The sequence below is a fragment of the Condylura cristata genome, unplaced genomic scaffold (assembly GCF_000260355.1).
Source record: "Condylura cristata isolate star-nosed mole 26May11 unplaced genomic scaffold, ConCri1.0 scaffold00001, whole genome shotgun sequence".
Taxonomy (NCBI): domain Eukaryota; kingdom Metazoa; phylum Chordata; class Mammalia; order Eulipotyphla; family Talpidae; genus Condylura; species Condylura cristata.
The window spans coordinates 81,795,277-81,821,835 of NW_004567102.1; the positions used below are offsets into that span (position 1 = coordinate 81,795,277).

Below are 26,559 nucleotides of genomic sequence, written 5' to 3' on the forward strand. Positions count from 1 at the left end.
AAAAGAAAAGAAAAGAAAGAAAGATAGATAGGATTTGCTCAGAAGTAGAAAACCTAGACCTAACATGGGCGAACATGGCATGCAGTGGATTGCCTCAGCTGAAAGAACAGTTTTCATTTGGTCTATGGTGTCTAATGCTACAGTCCCTTCCTATTCACATGAGAACACTTAGATCAGAACAGCATCTGGTTTTTTTTTAATTTTCCTTTTTGGATTGGGATTGGCTGCCGCATGGAGTCACTCCAGGTCACCCAGATGGAAAGTGTAGCTCAGCCTAGCTTAGCACCCTGTCTCTTGCCAGCCTCTCCGTGCTTGGGCCTAGGCATTCATCTACAGTCCTCATGGCCTGGAACTCAACAACTGGGTGTAGCGGCCTTGCCAGCACCCTTCGCTGGGACCTCAACTCACCCCTGCCCAACCTCAGCCTCAGCCTTGCTCGCTATAGAAAACAGCTATTTTGCAGCCCTCCGCCTCATTTTGACTTAGCTTCTCACCTTCCCATACAGTCTCAAGTTCCCCACTCTCTGAACAGGGGCTTGCACTGATCACCTAGGTGGGGTGTGGGGGTACTTGCCCTTCCTCTCAGATGTTCTGTCTTTCTGATGGATGCCAATTCCTTCCCACCTCCCCCAAGCAATTCTCCACTACTCTTCCCCAAGCTAGTAAGCTCTATCAGGAAATGGATATCCTAGCAATCATTCTCCCTTATCAACTGATTAATGGAAATCAATACCATGATCCCAGGCAAGTCCTGAAATACAGCCTGAAGTTTGGGAGAAATAGTGTAGCTTGTGCTGAGGCAGCAATTACCTCTGCCTCCGAGTTTCTGTTCCCACTCACACGCATTGTGCCTTTCATTTTAGCCGTTTGTCCTGCACATGGAAAGGTCCAGATCCCACAATGGCTCTTTATTGGAGGAGAGTTCTGGGAAAGGTGCCACGCGGCTGCGGGTGCCAGGCCCCGAACCTGCCTCTCCTTCAGTGGAGGGCTGGCACACAGGCTGGTTTTCGTGCAGGCGGGCTGTTACCTCAGAAGAGCAGGCTCAAGAGGTGGGACTCTCTCCCCACTTCCAGCAGGATATAATATCTGGACAGGAAGTTAAATTACTGGAGTTGTAGAGTCAACACAAGTAACCACTCTGATCTCAGGAGACAAAAATAATCCCCTCAGGTCACCCCAGCCTCTTCCCGTGGGCATGTTCTGTCCTTTGACGGGGTGTTTTTAAAGGAGAAATGTTATTTTTAATGAGCAAGATTTTTACCATCCAAATATTGGATTCCTAGACCCAAGCTTTTTAAACCCCAGAGGAAAAAAGTTTCAGCCCTCACAAGAGAGCCTTTTTATAAAAGACTGGCACCACGCTTTCTGCTCAGGGCTGGGCCTTCCAGGGACTTCTCTTCAAGATGGTCGAGCACACCCCTTGACCCTTGCTCCCTGGTCTCCACCTCCGGATCTTCTGAGAGCATCTTTGCACCTGAAGGGCTGAGATGGCTGCAGATATAGCGGGTGCTCTGTACCCACAGAGCTTACACTTGTGCTTTCCTTGGGCGATCAGCGTGGTGGCTCGTCATTGTCCCAGGGCCATGTTGCTGGCTCCAGAGCAGTAACAGAATAGAAAGCATCTCAGCCAGTGCATAGGAAGTCCCTTTTCTCGCTACTAAAGGGAGCTGTGCTTTGAAAAGCAGCTCTGCTGCTGAACACAGCTTCTGGGTGTCTCCCCTGTTCCTGGAAAACAGAATGCCAAAGGACAGGACTGAATGGCCATGGTGTGGGGCGGGGGCCACGGTCAAGCAGCAGGCAGTGGGTAAGAATGGCCATCGTCCAGTCTGTTCTCCCTGCTGCAGGTATTGCTTTCGCTACACATCTACTGATCCGTTGCTCTCAACTGGGACGACTCCTCACCTGTCATAAGCCCAATTACAAAGTGACCCCGAGGCCAGGAATCTCTAACAGAAGCCGAGCTGGAAACCATTCAGTGGGCCTGAAGTGGAGATGCTTTTCTGATCCGTGGGAAGCCAGAGCTCAGGGTCTGTGTCCCAAGGACTCTTGGGAGTAGTGGAGAGTCCCTGTGGCTGGGCACGGTGAGGGCTATTTACCTTGGCCCTGAATGTCTTTCTGGACATCCTGAAGGGGGCTTTCAAATGCCAGCTTTTCCACGGGAAGCTTCTTCATGGCTCTTTGTGAGCTGGAGATGTTAGTTATGATATCTGTCTCATTTAAGAATAATTTATGACTGTCCTTGCAAAAGCCTAGAATTATCCATAGAACAAACACAGTTTTTCCACTCCTCACCAAAGCACAGAGACATTCCTGGTAAATCTAAGGATGCCTTAGTAAAATCAATGCCAGCTTCAAGGCATTCTGGGAATTGCTAGCTGCAGAGGGTTCAAGAAGAGGGCAAATGCGAACACGTGAACAGGGCAAAACTGGGGGGGAGAAGCAGTGAGAGAGCATTGGGGCTCTGGGGTCACAGAAGGGGACTGAGAAGGAGGTGCCGGCCTTTGACAGGGTTAGGGTTAGAGGTCAAGTTAGCCTTCTGGCTTAGGTTTATGGTTAAGGTTAAAGTTAGGGATTGAGATCAGAGTTGAGGATTAAGACTAGAGTGTAGGATTAGGAGTTAAAGTCAGGGGTAGGGGTTGATTGGGATTCTTTCTACATTATGTGACTTCAGTTTTTCTTGGTAATTCTGATACTTTTCTTGGTTCAAATCCCACCCAGTCCACATGAGCTTTCATTCTCTAGACTATTCTAGTTCCTGGTACATGCAAACTAGTGCATTTGGTTGACTGATTTCATTCATTTTATCAATAATTTATCATTTATTAAGTTTCTTATAGGAACACTGTATCAACTATACAAAAAATGTCATTTTTTTTGCTTGATGTATGTGTGTTCTAATTTCCATATAGGCTATTATAGATATATATTTTTTTTCACTTCGTAGAATTTTCCTAAGAACTGCCAGACCGCCAGGTATTATTGGCTTAATGAATGCCTTTTTTGCTTGCCATGACCAGTGTGGTCTGGAAGTTAACTGTGCTGCTTCTGACAAGATGGAAACATCCTTTTCATATACTGTAGATCTATATGACATCAAGTTATCACCAGGAGGAGGAGTATCCAACTTTGGGGGTTGTTGTAAGATAAAGAGGAAATTGTGTGTGAAGTGTCTAATTGAGTTCCTGGTGCAGAGTTCCTGGTGCCAGTAGGCCCTTGGTCAGTGGTGCCGTCAGCCTTGCTTGTGGGAATCTCTGGTTTCAGTTGAGTCAGTGAGCACCTTTTCAACATAATTAAGTGAAATCATTCTTCTCTCTGCAAAAGGGAACTTTATTTTGGAAAAACAGATCTGCTCTGGGCTCAGCTCCTATGTGTCTCATTACATTCCTGGAAAACAGAATCCCGGAGGACTCTGAGTGGCTGTGGTGTTGGGCTGGGGGCCTCCATATTAAAAAAGCTACAAAGCTTAAAGAGATATTTGAGACTAACGGGTATTAAGAACAATAGAACCTGTGATTACACTTTGGATGCTTTGTCACATTATTTATTATAGCTTAAAATTTTCACAGGGGTGGCTTACTGAAAAGTCAAGGCAGGTCAAGAATTGTATTTGAAAGTTAATATTGGTGGACCCCAATAAAGAGTGTGGTGAGCCGCTACTGCATCATGGTGGACTTTTCTCATGCATCCATCCCCACCATATATGAGTCTCATAAACTCCCACAATTTAGTCCCATTTCTAAGACAAATATGATTGTTTTTTAGGGAATATTCACACGTCAAAGCTTACTATGTATAAATGTACAACCTTTCATAAATGTTTGACTTGGTCTCAAATCCAATTTAAAAATAATAATTTCTACTGCTTTTCTGGATGCCTTTATGGCCACCCTTGTCATTCTGAAAAGTCTCACAACTTCGCTCAAGTGTTTTTATTCAACTGACTCCCTGGAGGGCCTGTCAGCCCCCTGATCTTAGATCCTCTGTCCTCTGCTTAATGTTCAAGAAGCATTTATTTCATAATTAATTTTATCAGCTTCTCATCACAAAGAATATTTCTTCTCTCAGGAGGTGAATTCACTGTACTCTCTCCATTAATTATTAGATAATTATTTGGAGCATTTCTATTTTTAAATTTCGATAAGACAATAATTCAGAGTTCCTCTCTTTGGATGAGAGAACATTTTAAAAACATATTGACTATAAACACTGAGGATCATTAATTCTCAACAGTTGAAGGTTTCTGGCAGAAACAGGCTTTGGAAACCACTAGTAGGCTTTGTCTGGTATCCCCATTGTTGCCACGGCAAGATTTGATTATGTTATCTCTTGAGTTTTTTTGTCATGTCAAGCTTTCTCTCTCCAGGAAGCCTGCTTCTAGCCATTATTGTGAGATAAATGACACTTGATAGTTATTAAGTGGTTCTTTGCCTCCTCTGTAGTTTACCAGATTCTGTAGACAGTCAAGTCAACTTTCTGAGCATTTTCTTTCTACCAGCTTGGCCTGAAATGAGTCTCATTGTCTCTGTTAATTTCCTGAAAATCTGGTGTGACAAGTAAGGACTTTCTCATAGCCAAACCTGGCATTTAGAAGAAGTAACTGTGACACTTAGGAGGTAATGTGTGCCCCTTGCTAAGCTGTTTCCTGAGCCTGTGTAGAATATGATCCCTGACTTAGATGGTGACTGTTGAGAAAATGGCCACCTAGCACCTGGCATCAATTAATACACACACACACACACACACACAATAGTTTGCTCTTTATTTGTACTCTAAATGCAAACAATGCTGCCTCTTGCCTCTATGAAGTCACTCGTTTCTTCTAGCAGATAGTACATAAATTCTTGCCTGGGAATTCTGACGCAGGGTTTCACCCGCATTGGAACTAAAACTCCACATTCTCACCCACCTCTGTCCACCTTGTGGCCAGAAGCCAATTAGATGGAGCGGGCTGGGCCCTTGCAGACATGACTTAGAGCATCTAATGAGCTGAGGAGACCAACCAAGTGCTGCCATCTGAGAAAGTTTTGGGAGCTCTAATGTCAGAACTCCTGGGTTGGGACAAAGCAGCAGCTGGATAACAGAAATCTTCCCAACATTCCCTATTTTCGGAGCAACTTCCCTTCATGCTCATACCTCAAGGGAAGGACCAGCGGCTTATTGCTCTGTGCTTCCAAGAGTATTGCCTGAGGGGAAGCCAACTCCCAGGTCTTTGATTCAACACAGGCTGCCTGCCTTCAGCAGGGTCCACAGATTATGTGAGCTGCATTTTTTTTTTAAAGGAGCACCTGCATTTTTTTTTTAAAGATTTATTTATTTATGCTTACAGAACTGGAGTACAGGCCAGAGGTGCGGGGGTGGTGAGAGATTCACCCGAGACAGAGTGGGGAGCAGAACAGGCAGATGAATGAAGTACACTGCTGAGGGGAGTAGCAAGGAGACAGGAGAGGTCTGCTGTGCCATGTGGGTCACCGCCAGAGCCAGGGCTTGAACTTGCACTGAAGTGGCTGCTGCTAGCTTGCAGTGCTGCATCCTAACCTGTTGCACCACCAGGGAGGACCTCTCTCTGATTTCTTAAGCTCAGAAGTGAATCAATTATTATCTTCAATGGGATTTTTGTTCCCTCCGAGATGCTCACAAAACAAGTGAAAGTGACAGCAGAATAGGTATGTGTTCCTGAGAGCTGTGAAGGGATCAGTGGACTCTCCTGTCAGGCCCTGAGTCCACACTAAACATCCCACGCTTGATTGGAAGTCCAGCTTCTGGGTGCAGCTTACCTTGTGGCCCCTGCCCCTCCCTGCTTTCTTTCTTATTTTTAGAAAAGATTTATTTATTTATTTATTTATTTATTTATTTATTTATTTATTTATTTATTTATTTATTTATTTATGCACACAAGAGCTGGGGTATAGGCCAGCCAGAGGTTTGTATGAGGGGGAGGAGTGAGAGACATCACCAGATGCAGAGTGGGGAGCCAAACAGGCGGATCTACTGAAATCCACTGCTGAGGGGAGCAGCAGGAGACAGAGGAGGTCTGCTGTGCCCTGTGGGTCACTCCCTGGCTGAGAATGGAACTACCGTGCTGAATGGTGGTGACAGCATCACAGTGCTGAGACTTAGCTCCTTGCGCCCCCAGAGAGATCCCGCACCCCCATTTTCTGGAGCTGAGAGGGAGATGGACAAATAAACTCTGACCTCAAGCTCTGTCTCCCCTTGTTTTCTCCATGGTGTCATTGAGCCCCAAAGAGCTTCTGTCTCCTTTGGTTCTTGTCACATGGCTGCTTTTGTCCAGGTTGATTGAGATGACCTCAAGTCTGTTTTCTCTGACTTTGTGTATTCCATCAGTTTTTTTTTTTGACTTTTATTTTCTTCTGCCATATAAAAAAGACAGGAGGCCTGGCTTGACAAACTCTTACTTGTTAGCTGGACTACCGCTTCTTGAGGACTTTCTAGGTATGGTGTGAAGAGCTGGAAATGCAGAGCCGCCTCTTGTCACCTCACCTAAGACATGGGAGTGGGCGGTGGTGCCGGCATGTGCCCTGGGGACCCGCAGACACAGTGGAATGACAGCTGTGGTTGACCAGTGAGGCGCTCCGTCCCTCTTGACCACCTGTTCTGAAGTTCACAACTATATAGGGAGATAATTACTCTTGTAAAAAATAAAACTGTGATCTGGGTAGTTGGAGATGATGACATGTGTTATTAAGGACTTAAAACCCACTTGAGCAATCATGTAGACATTTTGATGTCTCTTATTGTCATACAAGAGCACAGAGCTCTCATTTCGAGTCCAAATTCCCTTTCTGCTACTTAGTTATATGACTTTGGACAAGTGGCTTAACCCAGACCCATTGTTTTCTCCTGTTTTCTTGTCCATGAAATGGACATCACAGAGTGCCTAGCTGTTAACACAGTTAGCTTGAACAATGTCTACTTGCACTGACATTCAGTTCCTGTTGGGTGCTATTTTGTCCTTTTTTCCTACCGTGTGTGTGTATTCATGTTCCAATTTATGTTTATACATTTTGACTAGGATTGTACACTGTTATCTTTAAAAATAAGATTTGAAATGACTGCATAATCATGCACAAGGTTATTACAACACTTATTCAAACAGATCTAATATTGTCAAACACTTAGTGATTTCTTTTAGAATCATTATAAATAATGCTTTTTTTGCATTCTTGAATGCTCTTCAGCCCTCCCCCCTCTTCCATTATAACTTTGCATGTGTTTTTAGAAGTGGATTTTCTAAGTGCAGGGGCGTGAACCTCTTTAAGGTTTTAGGTGCCCACTGCCTTCAATTCCAGAGAAAAACTAATCAGACTCTCATCAGTGCACCCCAGCCTGTAGTAGAGGTGAAACATGAGCGATATGTATGTTGCTGGAGGCTCAGAGAGCCCGGAGTCCTCTTTGGCCAGCTACTCCCCGGCTGTGACCCCCCACAACACCCCAGTTAGGAATTCCTACACAGGTGATGGTATAAGAATCCTATTATAAAGATCCCAACTTCAGCCCTGTTGAAGCAAATTATGGTCTTAGAGAACATGTTGTATTTCATATCTACATAAATGTTTGCTGTGTTGAGTGTAAGCTTTGTAACTTGCACACACACTATCATGGTAAATGGCTCCTATTCCAGCCGCTCCCTCGGGGTAGATGGTGGGGTGCCATTTATGTCTCACCTTCTACCTTCAATTGCTTTGCCATTGTTTTTATTTATTTTTTAAGGCAAAATTTACAAAAATAAGGCCAAGAGGTTGAATGGCTATAAGGTGCCTGGAAACCTCACCTGGCGAAGCACAACCTGGACCCTCCTCTGCTTTGTTAGTGCTCGGTTCTGGACATGGCCTTTCCTGATCACCATGAGCTTGGGAGTACCAGGTGCCATGTGACTCCTCTGCTCCAGCTCCAGCCCTTTGGTGGCCAGGGAGCTGCTTTTGTGGGGTGTTCTGTCTGATGCCATCTGGGCCTCAGCAACTGAACTCAGTCCAGTCTCCAGATTCAGGCAGTGGCCAACTACATGCTCCAGCTGCGGTCAGCTCCCGGGATGGCTAAGCCTAAGTGTCAGGAGGAGAGGGATAGCATCAGCGGGCTGATTGTTTCAAATTGGCTTCAGTAACAGTGATGAGCCAAACCCAGAATGTAAGATTCAACTCATCTTGCAAGATGGCGCCCATGCCCTAACTCTTGCCATAGCAAATGGCACTCTTGGTGCGAGAGCACCCCTTCCCACTCAGAGGCAAACACGCCAGCTGGAGCCCAGCCCCACTGTGCTCCATGTCTTCCACTTGCCAGCCCTGTAAGGGACGGACTGCCAGTCTGCGAGTCTCGTCTCCTTTCGTGCTTCTACGGGTAGTCAGTTACTGGTGATATCCCAGGTGTTTCCAGCTAAGAAAATTACTCCGAGAAGCTCAAGCCACACATGTGTTAGCTCCCTTTCGTGCCAAATGACAAGCTTTCAAGAGCTTCAGAAATATGAACAGTCTTAGGATGATAGAAATATTATGAAAATGGTAACCTATAATAACTCTACAACAAGGTCCTTATTCCCTGGAGTATCCATTCACTAACCTTATTTCCTTCTTATAAGCCCAGGTGTTGACAAAATTCAGAAAATAGTAGGAATGAAAAGGAACCTTGATTCTGTATTTTAAGTAGCATTTTCCTTCCCCAATTGCAAAAGTGATACAAACCTGTGGCCAAGAACTTAGAAAGTACAGAAAAGCCAACACAAGAGGTAATGTCCCCGTCTTCTTCATCGCCCTGCACAAAAGGAATCATAGCTAGCTCTTTGGTGGAAGCTCTTCCTTCAGGGAACTCTGAGAGGTGGGTGTGCCCGGTTCCCTCCTTCCTGCACCCCCATCTCATGCCCTGCCTTGGAAAGCTACATCACCTTAAATCATTCCAGGAGCTGTTCGTGTTCTGGAATATCTCTGGTGGCGAGTCCATTGGCATGTGTGTTCAGTTTCTCACCAGTCTTGAAGCCAGGAAGTGCTTGGAGTAGCTTTTCAGGCCTGGGCCAGGCCGAGGAGCCCTGGGCTGGTGTTAGGTGGGGCATTGCCACTTGTTTACCCAGAGCATGGTGGGCAGGACCAGCCGAGCTTGCTGCCTGACACTCCCACCCCTCCAGCACTACGATCTGCTTGTTTTGCTCCTTAACCTCTCTTTTCCAGGTAAAATCACTTAAGTGTGTCACAGGTGGGGGCAGGAGTCACATCAAAACATTCATTTGTTTGCTTATTTCTTTTAAAGCAGATTTGCTTCAGAGCAAAGTTGAGTGGCAGGTACAGAGATTTCCCACCTGTTCCTACCTTTCCCCAAACCCAAAGCTTCCCAACTATTAAAACCCTACGCCAGAGTGGAACAGGATGATGGACCCACATCCACACACTGGTCTTCACCTCAGGCAGTGGGCTTCAGGGATTCTTTGACTATGTTGCCTGAGTCCTTTATCAAATATTTCTTCTAGTCTTAGCCTTGTCTTCCCATTGCCTTGAGATGAGTGACTTTTGAGCCTTCTTCTTTTGATGTCTTGTATTCCAAAAAGAGCATAGAGGTCAGAAGGAATGGAGCCCCGAGGCATATAAGGAAAGGCTGAGAGACCGGGTTTAATAAGAAGTTTTCGTCGTATTCATAGATGAGGAATTCATGACATAGCTTCGCTTTTTTTAAAGGGGATTTCATTCTCAAAGTTATTTTCTGAACGAGATGAACTAAGGTACCTTTAATTTCCACAGTCTTGCAGTTCTGAGTATCCTTTCTGAAATGTAAGTATAATCTTTCTTTCTCTTTTAAAGATTTTATTTATTTATGCATACAGAACTGGGGTACAGGCCAGAGGTACAGGGGCAGTGAGAGGATTCTGCAGAGACAGAGTGGGGAGCAGAACAGGCAGATCAATGAAGTATACTGCTGAGGGGAGCAGCGGGTGGGTCAGGAGAGGTCTGCTGGGAAATGTGGGTCACCTCCCTGGCCAGGGGTCCAACTCACACTAAAGTGGCCACCGCCACCTTCACAGTGCTTTGCTCCAACCCGCTGTGCCACAGGGAGGGCCCTAATCTTTCCCTCTTTAAGGAAAAATTGGATAAAGCTGTCACAGTCATGTGATACTTCTCCACACAATTTCTATCCACTGCAGAGCTCACTTAAAACAACAACTTATACCTGAAGAATAAATAGACAACATCTACATGTCCTCTTATCTCACCAAAAAGTCATTTTTGAAACTAATTAACTTTTTGGAAAATAATCATGCAAGTAATAACCATTTCAATTCTCAAGCTAGAATACACACACACACACGAAACTTTGTGACTCTGGAAATAAAGAAGTAAACCAGAACCAAAAAAGCATGGTCTTTACTTACTCACACCCAGAACTGAACATCACAGCATGGGTAAGCAGTGCAGTTCAACTTAGGATATCAGGAACATGTGAATTATGGCAAATGCTATATTCTCAGAAAATACATTATTTCTGGACTTAAGGCTAAGTCAGATGAATGTTGGATGATGTTTTATAAATATGCTTATTGATTTGGCACAGGTTGGAGACAAGTCTTTCTCACTATCTTATTCAATATATTGCCTATTCTAGAGGAATTCTTACTGCCAAAGACTTGGAAATGGCTTCCTACATGTTGTTGTTGCAAAGAGATTAAACCCATAAGTGACACAATCTTCAAAAAGCTAAAATAATGTGAAGAAAAGAATAAATCCAGGAGTGGGTTTATCTAACACACAGAAGTCCACCTGTCCAGTTTTGAGGAGAGGGCCATACATGTGGCACTAAATTTCCTCTGCTTGGCCAAAGCAAAGAGAACACATTCCATGTGAGTTTGTCAGCCTTTAATGACAATAAAATAGACTAGTTGCTCAAAATAAAAACTCTTCTCTGGGTGAATCTCTACAAAGTTTATTTCTTACAACCAGGAATTGATAAGGATTGTACAACTGAAAATTTGTGTTTAATTTTCTGCTATAAAACTAGAATGCAGATATTTTTGGTTGCCAGTTAGGAGAAGATCCATATAACCTAATAATCAGCTGGGCATGGGTAAAGTTAGGGGTAGAGGCCACCTCGGAAGCTGGTTAACTGTGCAGAGTATCTGTTGGGCTGAGCTCAAAAAAAAAGAGAGTGAAGGTCAAAGTTGGGGCGGGGTATTGATGGGGTTGACAGGATTCATAACGAGGAGCACAAAATGTTCCACATGATATTTCATCTCACAAAATACCAGATTAGGAGTCTACACTCCAATTTGCTGTTGGTCATTTTCTTCTCTAAGTGTCTGGTGTGGATATCCAGGTATGTTCTGCTCCCTGCTGCTGTGCAATAAATTATTGCACAAAATTTAATGGTTAAAAATAAGTCTGGCTTCTATTGGTTGTGCATTGGGATAGGGCCAGAGGGGCATGGTTTGCCCATTCTCCATGATGTTTTTGGCCTAGGGACTCAGTGAAATTCATCAACTAGAGGTGATTTGATAGTCATGGATATGAAGCATCTTGAGATGTCTTTATTCACATCCTGGCAATGGATGACAGCCATAGGCTGGAACACTAGCTGCAACTGTCAACTGGAGCACTTACATCTGTCTCACTTTGTAGGCTGGGCTTTCTCACAGCCTGGTACCTCCAGGAGGCAGCCAGAGCTGCAGTAACAAGGGCCCCAGCTGCTGTGGCATGGCTGGGTATGTCAGTCCCTCAGTGCCACATGTGTTACCTCCATCTCGTTCCATTGATGACAAACAAGTTATGGATCTCTCAAGGGCAGGGCCTAGACTGCACATGTCCACGAGAGGGGAGGCTGGGTCATGCTGGCAAGAAGCATGTGGGGTGACAGATTGTTGTCCTTTTCGGAAAATGCAATCTTCCCCAGAGTGTGAAAGCTGTTTCCTGCTCGGGGGTGTTGTTCCATTGCCCTTCAAAGGCTAGTCAAGAAATGGTGAGATCCAGGGAAATGAATTCATTGGGGATGTGTTGGCCTGTCTTTTCTGGGAAAATCTATGAAACCCTCAGGCTTCCCGAGAGCAAGCCAGCTTCCCAGGACTGGGAGTTCCATGTGGAACCTTGTGAACAAACTCCTCTGTAATAGATGGACTGCATATTTCCATTCGTGTCTCATCTGCACATCTTCTTGACCTCAAAAAGATAGTAATTGACTGGGGAATAATAGGAAAGTCAGAACCTTGGTGGCTTAATGTGTTACAGATGCAACTAACCAAAGTAAGGCTCTTGAGCAAAATATAGCTCTAATAAAGGCTTTTCCCTGAAAGGTGTAAGGCTTTTAGGATACTCTTTATTATAAAAATTAAAAACCAATTTCCTGTATAAAAGGGAGATAGATACAAGACTACCACTTATTTTTTCTGGAAAAGTACACATTTGAGATTTCTTCTCAAGTCAGTTGAATCAGTATAACCATCTCAGATCATTATGGGATTTGTCTTTTGAGTCAAGTTGAATGTTTTGCTATACCAAGTAGTCATCTTCTAGAATGTCTATTAGCTTTCACTAAACTTTTGACTAAATTGATAAATGTCACTGAATCATTAGCATATGAGCCCGTGGCTGGCTGTGCCAAGAAGGCACTTGTGGCTGCTCAGTGATGCCAAGTGAATTGGGCCACTGTGTTCCCAAGTTGTGTTCTGGCAAGAACACTCATCTTCTGTGTGACCCTCACTCTGAGTCCACGTAGGAGAGGTCTTGGATGAATAGGGGATCTTCCAAAGAGGAGTAACTGCAAAACTGTGTGATGGACAGGTTCTTTGCCTTTCAGGTAAACAAACGTCAGTAGATTCTGGACAAATCCTCTTTTTGCCCAGTTCTTGAATGAGAAGTCAGTTTCTGCATGGCTTAGTACAACTCTCTGAAATGGTAATGCTGAATGCTGCATCTTTGAATCCTAAAGCTACCCAAACATTGCAACATTCTACCCTTAGTGCTTTGAACTCACTAGTAGCTATATTAATCTCTGGAATGAATGGTTAACAAGATGGTTCTAGAATGCAAATCATCTTTTCCATGGACTATATATATGATCCCATTAATACTAGGGAAGAGAAATGATTTCTCAGCAAGTCATGCAACCTAGGCTGTGGGAAATGACAGTGAAAGGAAGTCTATCAAACATCTCTGAATCTATCTGTCTTTGGACAAATGTATTCACTTCTTCAGTTAATAAGTCATAAAATACTTCTCATCTTGTATTAGAGAAGGATCATTGCTACAACAAATGCGCTCCAAAGTATATTACGGGTCAAATTCATACAGGCTGATTTCTTGTTTGCCTACCAGTGCCAGATAGAGGGGCAGTTAGTGTCAGATTCCTCTGCCATGCATCATTCAGGAACTCAGACTAAGGCGGGCTGTGCTGTCTTAATTGGGTGTTTCCAAAGCCACCCTAAGAGTGATCTCCCTGTTAACCATCCCAGCCAGAACACATAGTGAAAACTACAGCATGGCAGGGTAAGGCGTGGAGAAGACCTTTTTCAAAGTAGCATTAGTGTCGTGAAGAGGTACTTTGCACCGAAGGTACATTCATGTTTTCAGAGTCTAATATTCTGTGTGCTACAAGGTGAGGAGACTATGTGTATCGTGTGATTCTCAATCCTAGCTATGCCTCAGACTCAGAAATGGGGAGTTTTTAAAAGAACAGATATCAGCACCTACTCTCAGCTTGCAGTCTACAGTTGCTGCGTCTTGGAAAACTCCAGGAGCTTCTGAGTCAGTCACGTGTGGGAATCACAAATCTTAGAGCAAACATTACCAGTATAATCGAGCATGCAGATCCTTTTGACTCTCTGAAAGGAAACAGGAAATTGTTTATGGATACACATCAATTTTTTAAAAATCAACAAAATTTCTTGTCATCTAAAGAAGAAATAATATTAAGTTAATTTTTAAAAATGATATCAATTTCAGTGCACATGTCCAGGTTTGACTATAGTTGAAGTCACAATAAAGTAGTAGTAAGATACTTACATGTGTTTATAATGAAGGTTTGGACATAAGGCTGTCAGAAGCCTTTCATGCCAAGAAATTAGTTCTGTGAAATTGTAGAGGTAGAGATGGAACCTGAATAAGGAAATGTGAAAACTAACCCAAACCTATTTCTATGGGCTAAGAAGAGAGAAATAAATTAATTGAATGATAACATGCTTAGACAAAACAAAGACTATCAAAGCCCCCCCCCACAAAAAAAGTGAGGAAATAAGAAAATTTTGCAGATGAGCTAAGGTTTTATTATAAGTGCATCATCAAAGTAATTCCATTGCAGAATGGCCAAAATAAATAGAAATATATATCCGATCTTAACAGCCCATGTATACAGGCACATATTCAATCTGTAATACCTAAAAAGTCCTCAGAGACCATATTCTGTGGACAGCAATGGAAAGGTTGGTGGGCTGGAGATGGTGGGTTGGAAAAAGATAGAGTAACATGTACAAGCCAATTAAAAAGTGTGTGGGAAACCTCTGTGAAAATCTCAGTGGAAGACAGAAAGACACAAAGCCCAAATAGCTTTCATATGTAACACAAAATAAATTTCTCATGTCATAAAATTATTTTTTATTTAAAACGTGTAGGCAGCCATAACAATATTTCATTGATGTCTTCTGTTTTAGAATAGTTGATTCAAAAATTGTGTAGACATGTTTTACATCTCTTCTAAATACCTGCATTCAGTCATGTGCTGTGGGGTCCCCACCTACCTGTCCTGATGGCACTTCAACTACGTGTATCTTTGAAAATTTATATGACCCAGTCCATTAACAGAGGACTGCAGGGTAATCAATTTCCCCATCACTTACTGCACCTAAACTTCCCTCTTTCAAGTCAACCTGCCTACTGGGGTGTTGGTGCTCAGTCTTGTCAAAAATTTTCACAACAGATTTTTTTATTTTAGTAGATGTAACTCAGGAGGACATTCAAGAAGGCCTCCTGGGTTGGGACTGTCCTGAAGTTGGCAGTGCCTTCCATGACTGACCTCAGCGATCTCAAGCTGCCTGACCCTTCCATGGCACAGGGCCATCTGGGAGGAAAGGCGGCTTCACAGGGAGGCACAGCCTCAGAGGCGCTTCTGGACAAGCACACAGAAAACCCAAAAGGCTGATCTGCCAGAGGAGCTCAAGTCTATAAGGAAAAGCCAGAAAAGCTTGGGAAGCTCCATTTTGTTTGAGTGGCAGCTTTCTGGGCCAAAATAATCACACTGGGGACTTGAGGAGTTTGCTATTGTTTTCCTTTGAGTCATCCCATTTTATTTATTTATTTATTGGTGAAGCTGCCATAGACAGAAGGACTCTCCCGGGGCCCACTGTCACATTCTTCCTTTTGGAAAAGAAAAAAATGTGTTCTTGCTTGAAGAATTTATCCTCAAGCATCTGGGAGGTCCCGCCAGGACGCAGCATCCGCTTCTGAAGGAACAGTTAGCGGCGCCCCCCAGTGGAGGTCCTGGGCAAGGCATGCTGGCGTCCCAGGTGGTGATCCTACCTCAAGGTCAAGGGCAGCAACTCTGCACCTCAGTAGCCACGCCAGTTTTTCCGGCTGCCAGAAGATTCTTATCTGGAAAAGTGAGGGGGCCAGAGAGCATTTCTATGGGATGGGGAACAAAAAAGCAGCAGGGGGCTTAAGTCCAGGGGTAGTGAGTGTTTGAATTCAGGTCTCCTGAGTATGGGGGTGCGGGTGGGGGGTCCCGTTCACCTACTCTCACCAGATTTCTGCAAAATCTCTTCATTTATCTCCCCAGTGTTGGCTGCGAGATTCAGAAAACTCAGTTGGGATTTGCCAACAACACTTCAGGCCTGGATAATGACATACAGATTGTTTTTTTCCATCTTTGGGATTTGGAACAGCCTCAAGAGTTGCAAAAGCCTTGCCTTGTTGCAAGATTATTTCTGAAGGCCTGCACTGTCTGATCACGGGCCGGGGCTGCTGGGGACGGCAGTGCAGCCGGCGGGGTGGCAGAGACCACCTGGGATATGGAAATGGCCTGCAGAGCACCTGAAGCCCCCCCGGGAGTCTGGATCTCTGTTGTTCCTTCCAAAGGGCTCCCATGGGGCAGTAGGTAGCAAACGTAGCCCACATTTGGCTAGAAAAGCCCACAGAATGATCGCTGCTGTTGTCAATTACAGGCATTTCAACGGGACGATATTTTTATTTCTCGGTGTCTTTGCGCAGCTAGGAAGCTCTGCCGACAAGGAAGAGAGATAAGATGTGTTGGTGCCAAAGCAGGGCTGGAAAACAGTCTTGTTCTGAGAAGGGCCTGCATCCCGAGTGTCGGTGTGAAGAAAATGCTTTCTCCACAGGCAGCAGCTGGTGAAAGCATGAAGGCTTAACAGAAAGCGCAGCTCGCCGTCCCTGTGAGGTGACATGGTGTGAGCCCACAGTAGGTCAGCAGCAAGCACCGTCCGGCCAGGGAGGGGAGGAGGTGGGCAGGGAGCCATAGCCCAGAGAAAGTGTCCAGGCCAGAGGCAGCCGGGAGCCCCAGTCTCGCCCCACTCTGGCCTCAGCTTGTCTGGGCATGTCTGAGACCGAGAGCCACAGACTGTAAACCTGTGCGCACAGTGTCACCTTCGAAGCTGTTTGTGCCTCAATTCTGTGGTTTCTTTGAACAAGAACAGCCTTTTTGGTGCATGAGTTTGTCAGCCTGGGTGGTAACAAAAAGGAAACCGGTGGAAAACGCATCATCCAACTTGGGTTGACTCAGCTCTGTGGCCTGGGCTGCCTCCCAGGACAGGCTGCCAGAGCAGGCCTGCGGGAGACCCACCGCGGCCAGGCCCTGACAGGCGTGGCAAGAGGCAGGCCGCTCTGCTCCACAGACGCTGCCCTGACCCCAGCCCGGCTCCCGCTCGTCTTCCCCGCCACCTGTTACTCCAGGGTACCCCAAGGCAGACTTGCCTCAGCTCAACCGGAACATGAGATCCAGCCGTCTCTTTCTTCTCCCAAATTGCCTCTAGGTGACCAAAAGCAACCATATTCTATTCAGTGGTCTGCAAGGCAAGCTCTGACCTTTCTGGTGCTGGTGTTTGTTTGAAACTTTAGCCACTTTCCATTCTGGGTGATGACATCTGTTTACTGAGTTCCTCTGTGCGGGTGTTTCTCCACCTCCCTGTCTGCATGAGGCTGACTCGTCAGCACCTCCTAGTAAGAACCTAGGGACGGACATACTTGGGGGTCTTGAGCTTAGAGGCACCAGTAAGGACAACTGGGGGTGGGGAGCAAGAAAGATATTTATGGGAGGCTCAGCGGGCTGGGTAGAGGGAAGACAGAGAACATGTTGCTAACATGCATCGGCTGGATAAATGCCACCTGGTGTGCTCCCTGCAAGATGGTGTGATTAAGGAAGACGGAGCTGATTTTGGGGGTGCTTGCTTGACAGCCCAGCTGTCTTTGTGGCCCCAGGATAAGTTATTTAAGTTATTTCCCTCCCTTCCTCCTCTTGTACTCAGTTCTCACCTCTTCTGGTCTCACTGACCTCTGGTCCTTTAGAACACAACTTAGTTGAATGGTCGGGGTTGTTTCAGCTGCAAGTGACAGCTGTCTTATGCAGAAGGAGAATTTATGGGCTCATGTGTTAGAAAGGCTAGTCCGGAAGCTCCAAGGTGAAATGGGAAAAGGAAGAACCAGCACTTTGGAGCTGGGGCCCACATCACCTCCTGGACACCATCACCTCTGCCTGCAGTTGCTAGCGGCTCCACTCTACAGATGAGGGCCCCGTGAAATAAGTGGGACTGGAGCCCCCTTGTAGATGACGCTCACAAGTCCCACATTCCCAGCCTCTCACCCTCCCAGCATCTCGAAGGAAGAATTTCTGCCTCCTCTTTTCCATATATCCCATCCCCATAAAAGCTGAGGGCTCATATTCCAGGAGAATAGAGAGACCCTATTGTCTAGCTGGGGTTTCATTCTCCCCATGGCCCGAGAGTAGACTCTATTAGCAGAAGAAAGGCTTTGGAAACGGCAGGTCCCCTGGGCCTCTGTCCCCTCCCACATAAGCCTTTCAGCTGAGGATGAAAAGTACGAAGACCCCCAAACCTGACCCGAAATGTAACAGCAAATTAAATGCTCCCTGGAGAAATGACCTGTCAATCACTTGGCAAATCACTTTCTCTCTCTCTGTGCACCTGGCCAGAGTGTCCTGCTTTTCTCGAGTCCCTATTGTAGTGCGCAGTTGTTCAGTCCAGGCCTGGGCCTCCCGCCTCAGCCTCCTCCCTGGAGTTAGTTATCTGAGCAGCTTCACGCGTCTCGCAGCCCTTCGAGTTTCCCTGGGAAAAGAAACAATCATGTTGTCTGGTTGGGGCTTGTCAGTTAATGGGGTGGGGGGTGTTGGCGTCAGGCCGGTCAGCCAAGGTTTGCACAGTTGCTGTCACGGCCCCCGAGGCGGACAGTGCCTTCCCAGCACTCTTAATGACAAGTCCTGGAAGTTGGCCTCCATGCAGAGGCCACGTGAGTTTCACAGATATGACTATTCGCCGGGACTTTGCGTAGTTGCCTGAACCCCAGTTTCCTCATTACTGTGCGGGAAGAGGGGGGCAGGCACTGGAGCAGCATTCCTGCCGCACAGACCCCCAGCCTCCAAGACCTCATCCTGTCTGAGCCTCTCTCTTCTCTGCACATCCAGGAGTGTACACGTTTCTGTCCAGCACGCTGAAGACTCTGGAAGAGAGGGACCACATCCACCGTGTCCTGGATAAGATCACAGACACCCTGATCCACCTGATGGCCAAAGCGGGCCTCACTCTGCAGCAGCAGCACCGTCGCCTGGCCCAGCTCCTCCTCATCCTCTCCCACATCCGGCACATGAGGTGAGGCATCCTCTGGCCCCCGGGAGACCCGCGATGCCAGCAAGCCCCAAACAGGTCTCAGCCAGCCCAGGAAGGCCCAAGGCCTGGGCATAGAAAATGCCCTTGGGACAGAGCCGGGCACACGATGAGCAGAAATGCTGTGGGAAGACAGTGGGAGCGTCAGACTCAGCTGGGCCTGGGGCAAGGGCCCAGCGTCTCCTGGAGGAAGTGACAGTTGGCAGCCTGGGCAACGTCTTAGCGGTAGGACAGGGGTGTGCAGGTTGCGGGGTGAGGACAATGCTTGGTCATTCACTCAGTCCCTTCCCATCTGGGGAAGTCTGTGAGCACCCATTTTTGGAGGCCCCAGGCACCCCCATTCTTCTCCCTGTATCATATGCTCCCCATTTACACTTAGAAATCTTGAATGAAAGGCTCTCCGTTCAGATGCCTGATGGAGTCAGGTAACCTTCCCAAATCCCTTTTGTCACCCCTAATCTAATTGCCATTGTTCGAATCCCAGTCACCCCCATTCTGGATTTCTGCAGCAGCCACCCAGCGGTGCTCCTGCCTTTGGTGACCCCTTCAAACCCATTATCCACAAGAGCGATCGTTCTAACACCAATTCTGGTCATATTGTTCCCTCCTACACGAAACCTTGAAATGATTTCCTTTGCTTTTAGATACAAGAGTAAATCCTCTCATGGTAATTATGTAACTTCTTAGGGTACAGTCCCTACTGAGCTTTCTAGGACTTCCTTGGAGTCTGAGCTGCAGTCCTAACCAACTGTTTTATGAGTCATGGGGTGGGGTCTCTTTGGGCTGCAGATTGTCTGGGCAGTGCTGTTGGCGGGGCTCACTCTTGCAAGTGGGTCACTCGTGCAAGCTAATCAAGACTGGAAGCCTCTGCTCGAAACTGCAGGCCGTAGGTTGGCCGGGTGACTGCCGCACTTGCTCCAGGTGACTCTTGTCTTCCTCGTCCCTGTAGGTTGTCTGGGACATGTCCTTATATACGTGGCAGAGGCATGAGAAAGTAAACTTATTTGGGCAAATGCATTTTAGCCTTTCAGTTAGGCCATGTCCACTAACATGCCATTGATCTAAGAACTCACATGATAAAACCAGAGTCCAGGGCTATGGACCCATGGCCCAGAGGTGATTATATCTAACCAGAGGACGAATCTAGCATAGCTCCGGTATCAGACCTTGCAGGAAGCATGTCCTGACATTGACACCTGGCTTGGATTTGCAACCTGTTCTTCCTGATACTTATTACCCATTTTATAACCTTCCTGCCCCTAGACTGTAAACTCTAGGACAACTGGTCTTGCTTTCTTTGAGTACCCAGTACCACCTAGCTCAGGGCTCAGCACATAGTTACTATCCGGTACTCTATGTGCTAAGGAAGGACATAAATTGAGGAGATAAAACTTTTGTGTGGTTGAAAACAAAAATGGCCTGATTTCTGCTCTACATAGTTCTAAATAGCCATGTGGCTTGGTGGCCAGAAGCTTGGTAGTGCCATTCCTGTCATGGGATTCAACCTGAGGGAGGAGTTGAAGTAACTGGTGGATGCTTTAGTCCAAGAAGCTCCTAACAGTGAGAGGAAGCAGTGACATTGGAGGGGTAGGGACCCAGGCATGATGAAGTTTCTAGAATCTTGACTTCACTCCAGAACCTAGGCATGGAAGAGTCCCTTTGTTATTGGTAATGAGGGAAGGAGTTTGATTAATTTTCAAGAGCCCTTTAAACCTGGAGACTCTATGTTAATGGCAAGAAGTTTATTCCATGAAAGTCCCAGGTACCACCCTTTCTGTAGACAACTATGCAAATTGTTTGCATCGTAAGAAGATAAATGTATTTGTCTTTGTATCCCACACCATGCCCGAAGCCTTGTGGGTCAGAGATGTTCACAATATTACTACTGAGTGATCAGTGCATGAACAGCATTCCCTATCTTTCCCGGTGAAGGTCTGACATCGGCCAGGTAAAGCAGGAGTTGCCCTTGGGGTCTACATTTTCAGTACTTTCCATCTGTTTCTTTTGCTGAATATTGAAAAGAAACAGGGGCTGGCTCATCATGTATCCATTTTTCTGAATGAAAAAGTAACCTTTCCCTTGAAGAAAATGCATTAGCTGTTACCCAGAGCTCCGAGCTCGGAATTTCCACTGCACTCGGAATTTCCACTGCATGTGCGCAGTGAGCCATGTACTGCCAGAGAAAGTTTTTATGTGTTGGTAGGGACCGCTAATTTTCAAACCCATTAGCTGCTCATCAGCATTAGCAGCCTAATTAGTTAATGCCAGATGTATTTGCACTGAATATACAGGCCTTGCTCGTATTCCGGCAACTGGCCACACAGTCAAGGGTGGCAGGAGACTTGTAGAGCTTCTGTTGTCGCTGTGTGAAAGCTGAGGAAAAGTTGCTTCTCTCACTGTCTCCCCACTCTCTCTTTCCTCTCTGTCTCTCTCCCCTTCTCTGTCTCTCTCTCTCATTCACCTACACACACTCTAATATTTTGGTGCCTCCTTACAGCTGATCTAAATCATAGAGCCGTTTTATTAAAGTTGGCCTCAGCCATATGCTGTTGCTCAGAGAATTTAGCATCAGTTCTCAGCTGACTGTAGATGTGAATCATTAGGTTGCATGAGGAAGACAGTGTCAGAACTGGGGGGCTGAGGGGACATTTAAATTAACAAAATTTTAAATTAAAAAAAAAATGCAATAAACCAAATGTCACCTGTATGTGCAGATGGGGAGGTTGGGGGCAGGGCTGGGCAGCTCTGATGCCCTGTCTTCCTGGCATGTCTCCAAGGTGTGCTGAGTTCGCCCTATGGAAAATGCCAGTATTTTCTAGGAAATTCTCTTGGTCCTGCCTACTCATGACAATAACTCTTTAAAGGCTGTTTCAAACTAGACAGCTGTGTTCTCCACTCCTCCCCACCCCCTCAGGGGTGCAGTGATTACAAAGCAGAGCTTGGCTGGTGGTGGGCTCAGGAGACGAGGGTAATCCAAGGAGAAAGCCCACATTTTCCTAAGTCCATCTGTCCCTCTTCCTGAGTCATGTTTAGCCATGGTTTTGGCACTGGTCAAAGCCTAAAAAATGGACAAATCTCTGTGCTTCATGGAACTTGTACTGAGTGTGCTGGTGTGAGTGTGTCTGTGTGAATGTGCGCTTGAGAGGATGGGAATAAACACACATCCGTACCTCTGCACGTGAAGATCAGACATAGCTAATGCGGTCACAGGAGAGTAAAGAGTAAAGGCATGCACACGTGTGCAGAAGACAGGCATACAGAATGAGCAGAAGCATAAACATAACAATACGTTCATAAACATGTGTGTACAGACACGTTTGCTCACATACACACATGAAAACATGTGTAGAACAAATATACGTGTGTCGACACAGATGAAACATGCAGATACATGCATGCGTAGAAGAATACACATACAGACACAGAATAAACAAGCACACACATAGGCGCAGGATAATAAGACGACATACAAAGAAGACTATACGCACAATACGTACATAGAATAAGCATGTCTGCTGAGAACATGTGTGCAGGTGTGTTTGTGAACAATCATTGAAGAATAAGCATGCAGCACGCATGCACACTGATAAGGGTAAACGGGCGTCGGGTAGAGACTTCCGGGAGGGGAACAGTCAAGAGAAAAGGACCACGAAGCAGCTGTGGGGGCTGGAGGCGATGGCCACGGGGAGGGCCCCTCAGAGGAGGTCGCCTTTGACCATCAGGTTTGGAAGCACAGGCTGGCAGAGAAAACAAGGGCAGAGACGGCGGTGTGGACGGTGGTGTGGAAGGACAGCATATAGGGCCTTCGGGGAACAGAATCAACACCTTTGTGGCTAAAGGTGGTGGGGGCGGGGGCGGGGCCCCGCGGGGCCCCACCCTAAGAGATGAGTGGAAACCGCCCCCCTAAACTCTTGGAAAGAAATTCATGGGAAGCATTTAGACTTCCTTCTGAGTTAGGCGGGAAAGACCACCAACGTTTTTAAACAAGGAAAGTTCTGGAACTGCTTTACATACGAAAAACAAGCGAAAGCACACCGGCCCGCCTCGCTGGCCTTAGCTCGCCTACACTCCCTTTTAGCTTGAATGGTGATGAGGGAATGAAGTCCCAAGCCTAGAAGACCCTCAAATAGTTCCCTAAGCAGGAAGGAAACTCAGCCCACAGTGACACGGCCACGCTGGTGTTCTCCCTCCTGCCCCTTCCCGGACAGCTGACAGTTCTGGGCACTGGGGTGGCCTCAAGGGGTTCTGTCTGTCTTCCCGCCCACAGTAACAAAGGCATGGAGCATCTGTACAGCATGAAGTGCAAGAACGTGGTGCCGCTGTACGACCTGCTGCTGGAGATGCTGGACGCGCACCGCCTGCACGCCCCCAGCCGCCACGGGCCCCCGGCGGAGGAGCTGAGCCAGAGCCAGCTGCCCACCACCGGCTCCACCTCCTCGAGTTCCTTGCAAACGTATTATATCCCCGGGGAGCCAGAGAATTTCCCCGCCACAATCTGAAGCTCCCGGCTCCCCCAAGCCTCTGAGAATCCCTGCAGCATTTTACCGACATCACGCACCACTGTAACTCGCACGGCAGCATGCAGCCACCGCCACGGCTCGCTACGCCAGCCTGGCCGTTCATTCGCTAGCTCAGTTCTTAGTGGCACGCCTTCTCCAGGAACAGTCCAAGGGATTCCAGGGCTAACTTCTTTGCCACAGTTCCCTTTCTCTCTTTGCCACATTTCTAACTAAGCCTGAGGATTCCTGTAGCTTCTCATAGCTGCGCTCCTGACTACCAGGGAGGGCTCAGCCGACTGTGCTTTTAAGCTACCTGTTGAGACCCTGGTCTGGAAACCAGACCTTTCACCTCGGTGAAGCACTTTTTCATGGATCTAAAAAGAAGCCCCAGGAAGGAGTGGAAATGGGCTCTTTGACTTGCTGGCTTGGAGAAAGCTAGGTCTGGGGTTCCTTGTGCACAGTCTTGTATCCCTACAGCGAGTGATCGTTTTGTTTAACTAATACCTTAAAACTTTGCATCTCTTGCATTGCGGTAGTGGGAGATTGGGTCTACCCACTTCCCCTGTAGGAGTACAAGAGAGCCAGGGAAGGAAGATCCCCTAATTGTCAACATTTTGTCAACTTCATACATGGTACTTTCTTTCAGATTTGCTGAATGTTCTACCAGGGACTTTTGAGACCACTAAGTTCATGGGTTCCAGTTAGTTCTTGCTTCTTGTGGACCCATGGAAAACACCCAGTTGATGCCAGTGAAGTCACCATCACATATACCAGTTTCCCCGAGAGGGATAAGCTCTCGCTTTTTTTGCTTTAGTCTTCATTTCATAAAAGCAGCTCTCCCCTCCGCCCCCTAAGTCCTCTGCAGGACCAGTCCTGACTCGGTCTCGCACTCATCAGCAGAGGGCGCTCTGCTCGGATCTTCCTGAAGTAACTGCGCAAGGAACTTGTCAGGTGTAGGCCCCGGGCAGTTTAGATGACCGGCCCTGGGGCCTGCGTTAGCCCTGAGGCCCTGGACAAGTGTCAGAGGGCCTGATTACTGTGGTTACTGGAAACGAGAGGGAAAGCAGGGCAGAAACTGGTAGAACCGTGAGTCTCAGGGAGGCCCTGCCACACGCAGCTCTCCTCGGCAGAGCGCCTGCCAGACCCCACAGCGTGGAGGGGGGCTACCTAGGATAGCCAGGTGGCCTGGTCATCTGCATGTCCTCATGTGGGCCTGCTGGGGGCAGCCGAAGGAGCTGGAGCGTGCCTACGACTGGCCCTTTCCATTCTGGAGCCGGGAGGGCCAGGCATGGGCACCAGCTCTGCTTGACTGTGGGTGGACTTGTCAGTGCCCTGGGTTGCTTGGAGCTCACCCAGAAATTGGCAGGTGGCCCCTTGAGCCCATTCCCAAGCCTGGAGACTGAGGCCAGAGTCGGGTCACAGGATCCTTCAACTTGGAGGCTAGAAAGCAAGCTCACACCAATCCGAGGGAGCCTTCCTTTGGCCTTTGCTTCTGGAGCATGAGTAGGGCTCTGCTCTTGGCTGAAAAGTAGGCCTGGCTTCCTCCAGGGAGCTCATTGTCTATAATTTGGGCCCAGTGGAGAGGTCATGTGACAGCCCCCTGCAGGACAGGTTTCTAGAGCTTCACTGGGGATGCCTCTTTCAAAAAGTGGGTTTCTCAACCATTTCTCATGGCCCAGTAAGGGGTCACCAAAGGACTGGGAACCTGGGAGGGCCAGCAACTTTATTTCACATATGTGCAACTAAATTTGGAGACAATTTTATGTATCCGCATTAAGAACATGTTTAGAACATAATTCTTTTGTTGTTTTTGTTAAAGAAGCACCTTATATAGTATAATATATATTTTTTTGAAATTGCAATGCTTGTTTATCAGACAATTGAATGTAGTAATTCTGTTCTGGATTTAATTTGACTGGGTTAACATGCAAAACCAACACAACACATGTAGATTTTTGTATAGCTACCATGTATGCAGTCATTGATGCCTAAGGCCTGGTGATTGTTCATTTAAATGAAGATCACATTTCATATCAACTTTTATATCCACAGTAGATAAAATAGCACTAATACAGATGCCTATTGTTGGATATTGAATGATAGACAATCTTATGTAGCAGAGATTATGCCTAAAAAGGAAAATTATTCAGGGCAGCTAATTTTGCTTTACCAAAATATCAGTAGTAATATTTTTGGACAGTAGCTAATGGGTCAGTGGGTTCTTTTTAATGTTTATACTTAAATTTTCTTTTTAAAAAATAAAAACAAACAAAAAAATTCTAGGACTATAGGTGATGTAATACCAGCTAAATCCAAACAATAATACAGTGGAGGGTTTTACATTATTCATCTAATGCGTTTGTATCTGTGTTCTGATGCTACTACTCTTGTGATGGGCGAGAGCACCAGATGGTTGGGATGCTAGCCCAGGAGTCTCTAATCATTTTATAAGTCTCTTTTTATTCTTATCTGAAGTGCCACTAGTGGACAGCTGACACTTAGCAGCTGACGTTGCTGTTGAGTATGGGGAACGTGTTGGGTTTCCCCCACTCTGAGGCAATTTGACAGACATGATCCACCTGGGGGTTGGGGTTTTGAGGGCAAGTGGGTTGAGGAATTTGGAGAATGGAAACTGTCTTCAATGGAATGTCTTTAGTGAAGAAGAGTCTTGAAAGTATTTGTGGTAGGTAGAGCGATACTCGCACCTGGAGTGTAAGCTGTGATGACCATTTCCAAAATAGCAGCTTGAGGTCTAAGGAAGAAAAAGTGCCTAGCTCCAGGCTTTCTTGAATGATTCTGTCACGCTGTCATGTGACAATCAGAGACAATCAGAGAGGCTAGCTCATCCAAAGAGAAGACCCTGTTTTGGTTGCAAAACCCAGCCCCCTAAGGAGGGGTAGTCTTTGATGAGATTGCTCTAGTAGCTTCGCTAGTAAGTTGCACCATGCCATATCCCATGCCTTTGGGAATGGGACCAATAAGGGATTTACTGACGTTTTACTTTCAATCATATGAAGGTGTTTTCACATGAAAATCTTATACACTGAAATGGCCATTGATTTTGGCCACTGCTTTAGCATACCCTACATAATAGCAGTTCAAATTCCTTCTTATTCATACTTGCTCACTCTGAGATGAACTGTGAATACCAGAAATGATCAGGAGGACCATAGTGATGTCTCCTATTCACAGGCAAACCTGCTTTAAGAAGCCAGTTATTGGAAAGGCAAATAGAGTCAT

At 46.4% G+C, this 26,559-nt stretch overlaps 1 protein-coding gene across 3 annotated transcripts in view; it reads left to right on the forward strand.

Moving 5' to 3' along the window:
• ESR1 (estrogen receptor 1) overlaps nt 1-23,330 on the forward strand; it is a 245,118-nt gene extending 221,788 nt beyond the window's left edge. For 2 of the 3 annotated variants that reach the window (XM_004673936.2, XM_004673937.2), the window contains 2 exons: nt 18,622-18,805; nt 23,088-23,323. In XM_004673936.2, coding sequence (XP_004673993.1) covers nt 18,622-18,805; nt 23,088-23,319 — 416 coding nt within the window. In that variant the 3' untranslated portion in view covers nt 23,320-23,323. Of the gene's footprint in view, nt 1-18,621; nt 18,806-23,087 lie in introns of all 3 variants that reach the window. The other variant, XM_004673938.1, reaches the window with a different exon arrangement.
• The last annotated feature ends 3,229 nt before the right edge of the window (nt 23,331-26,559 follow it).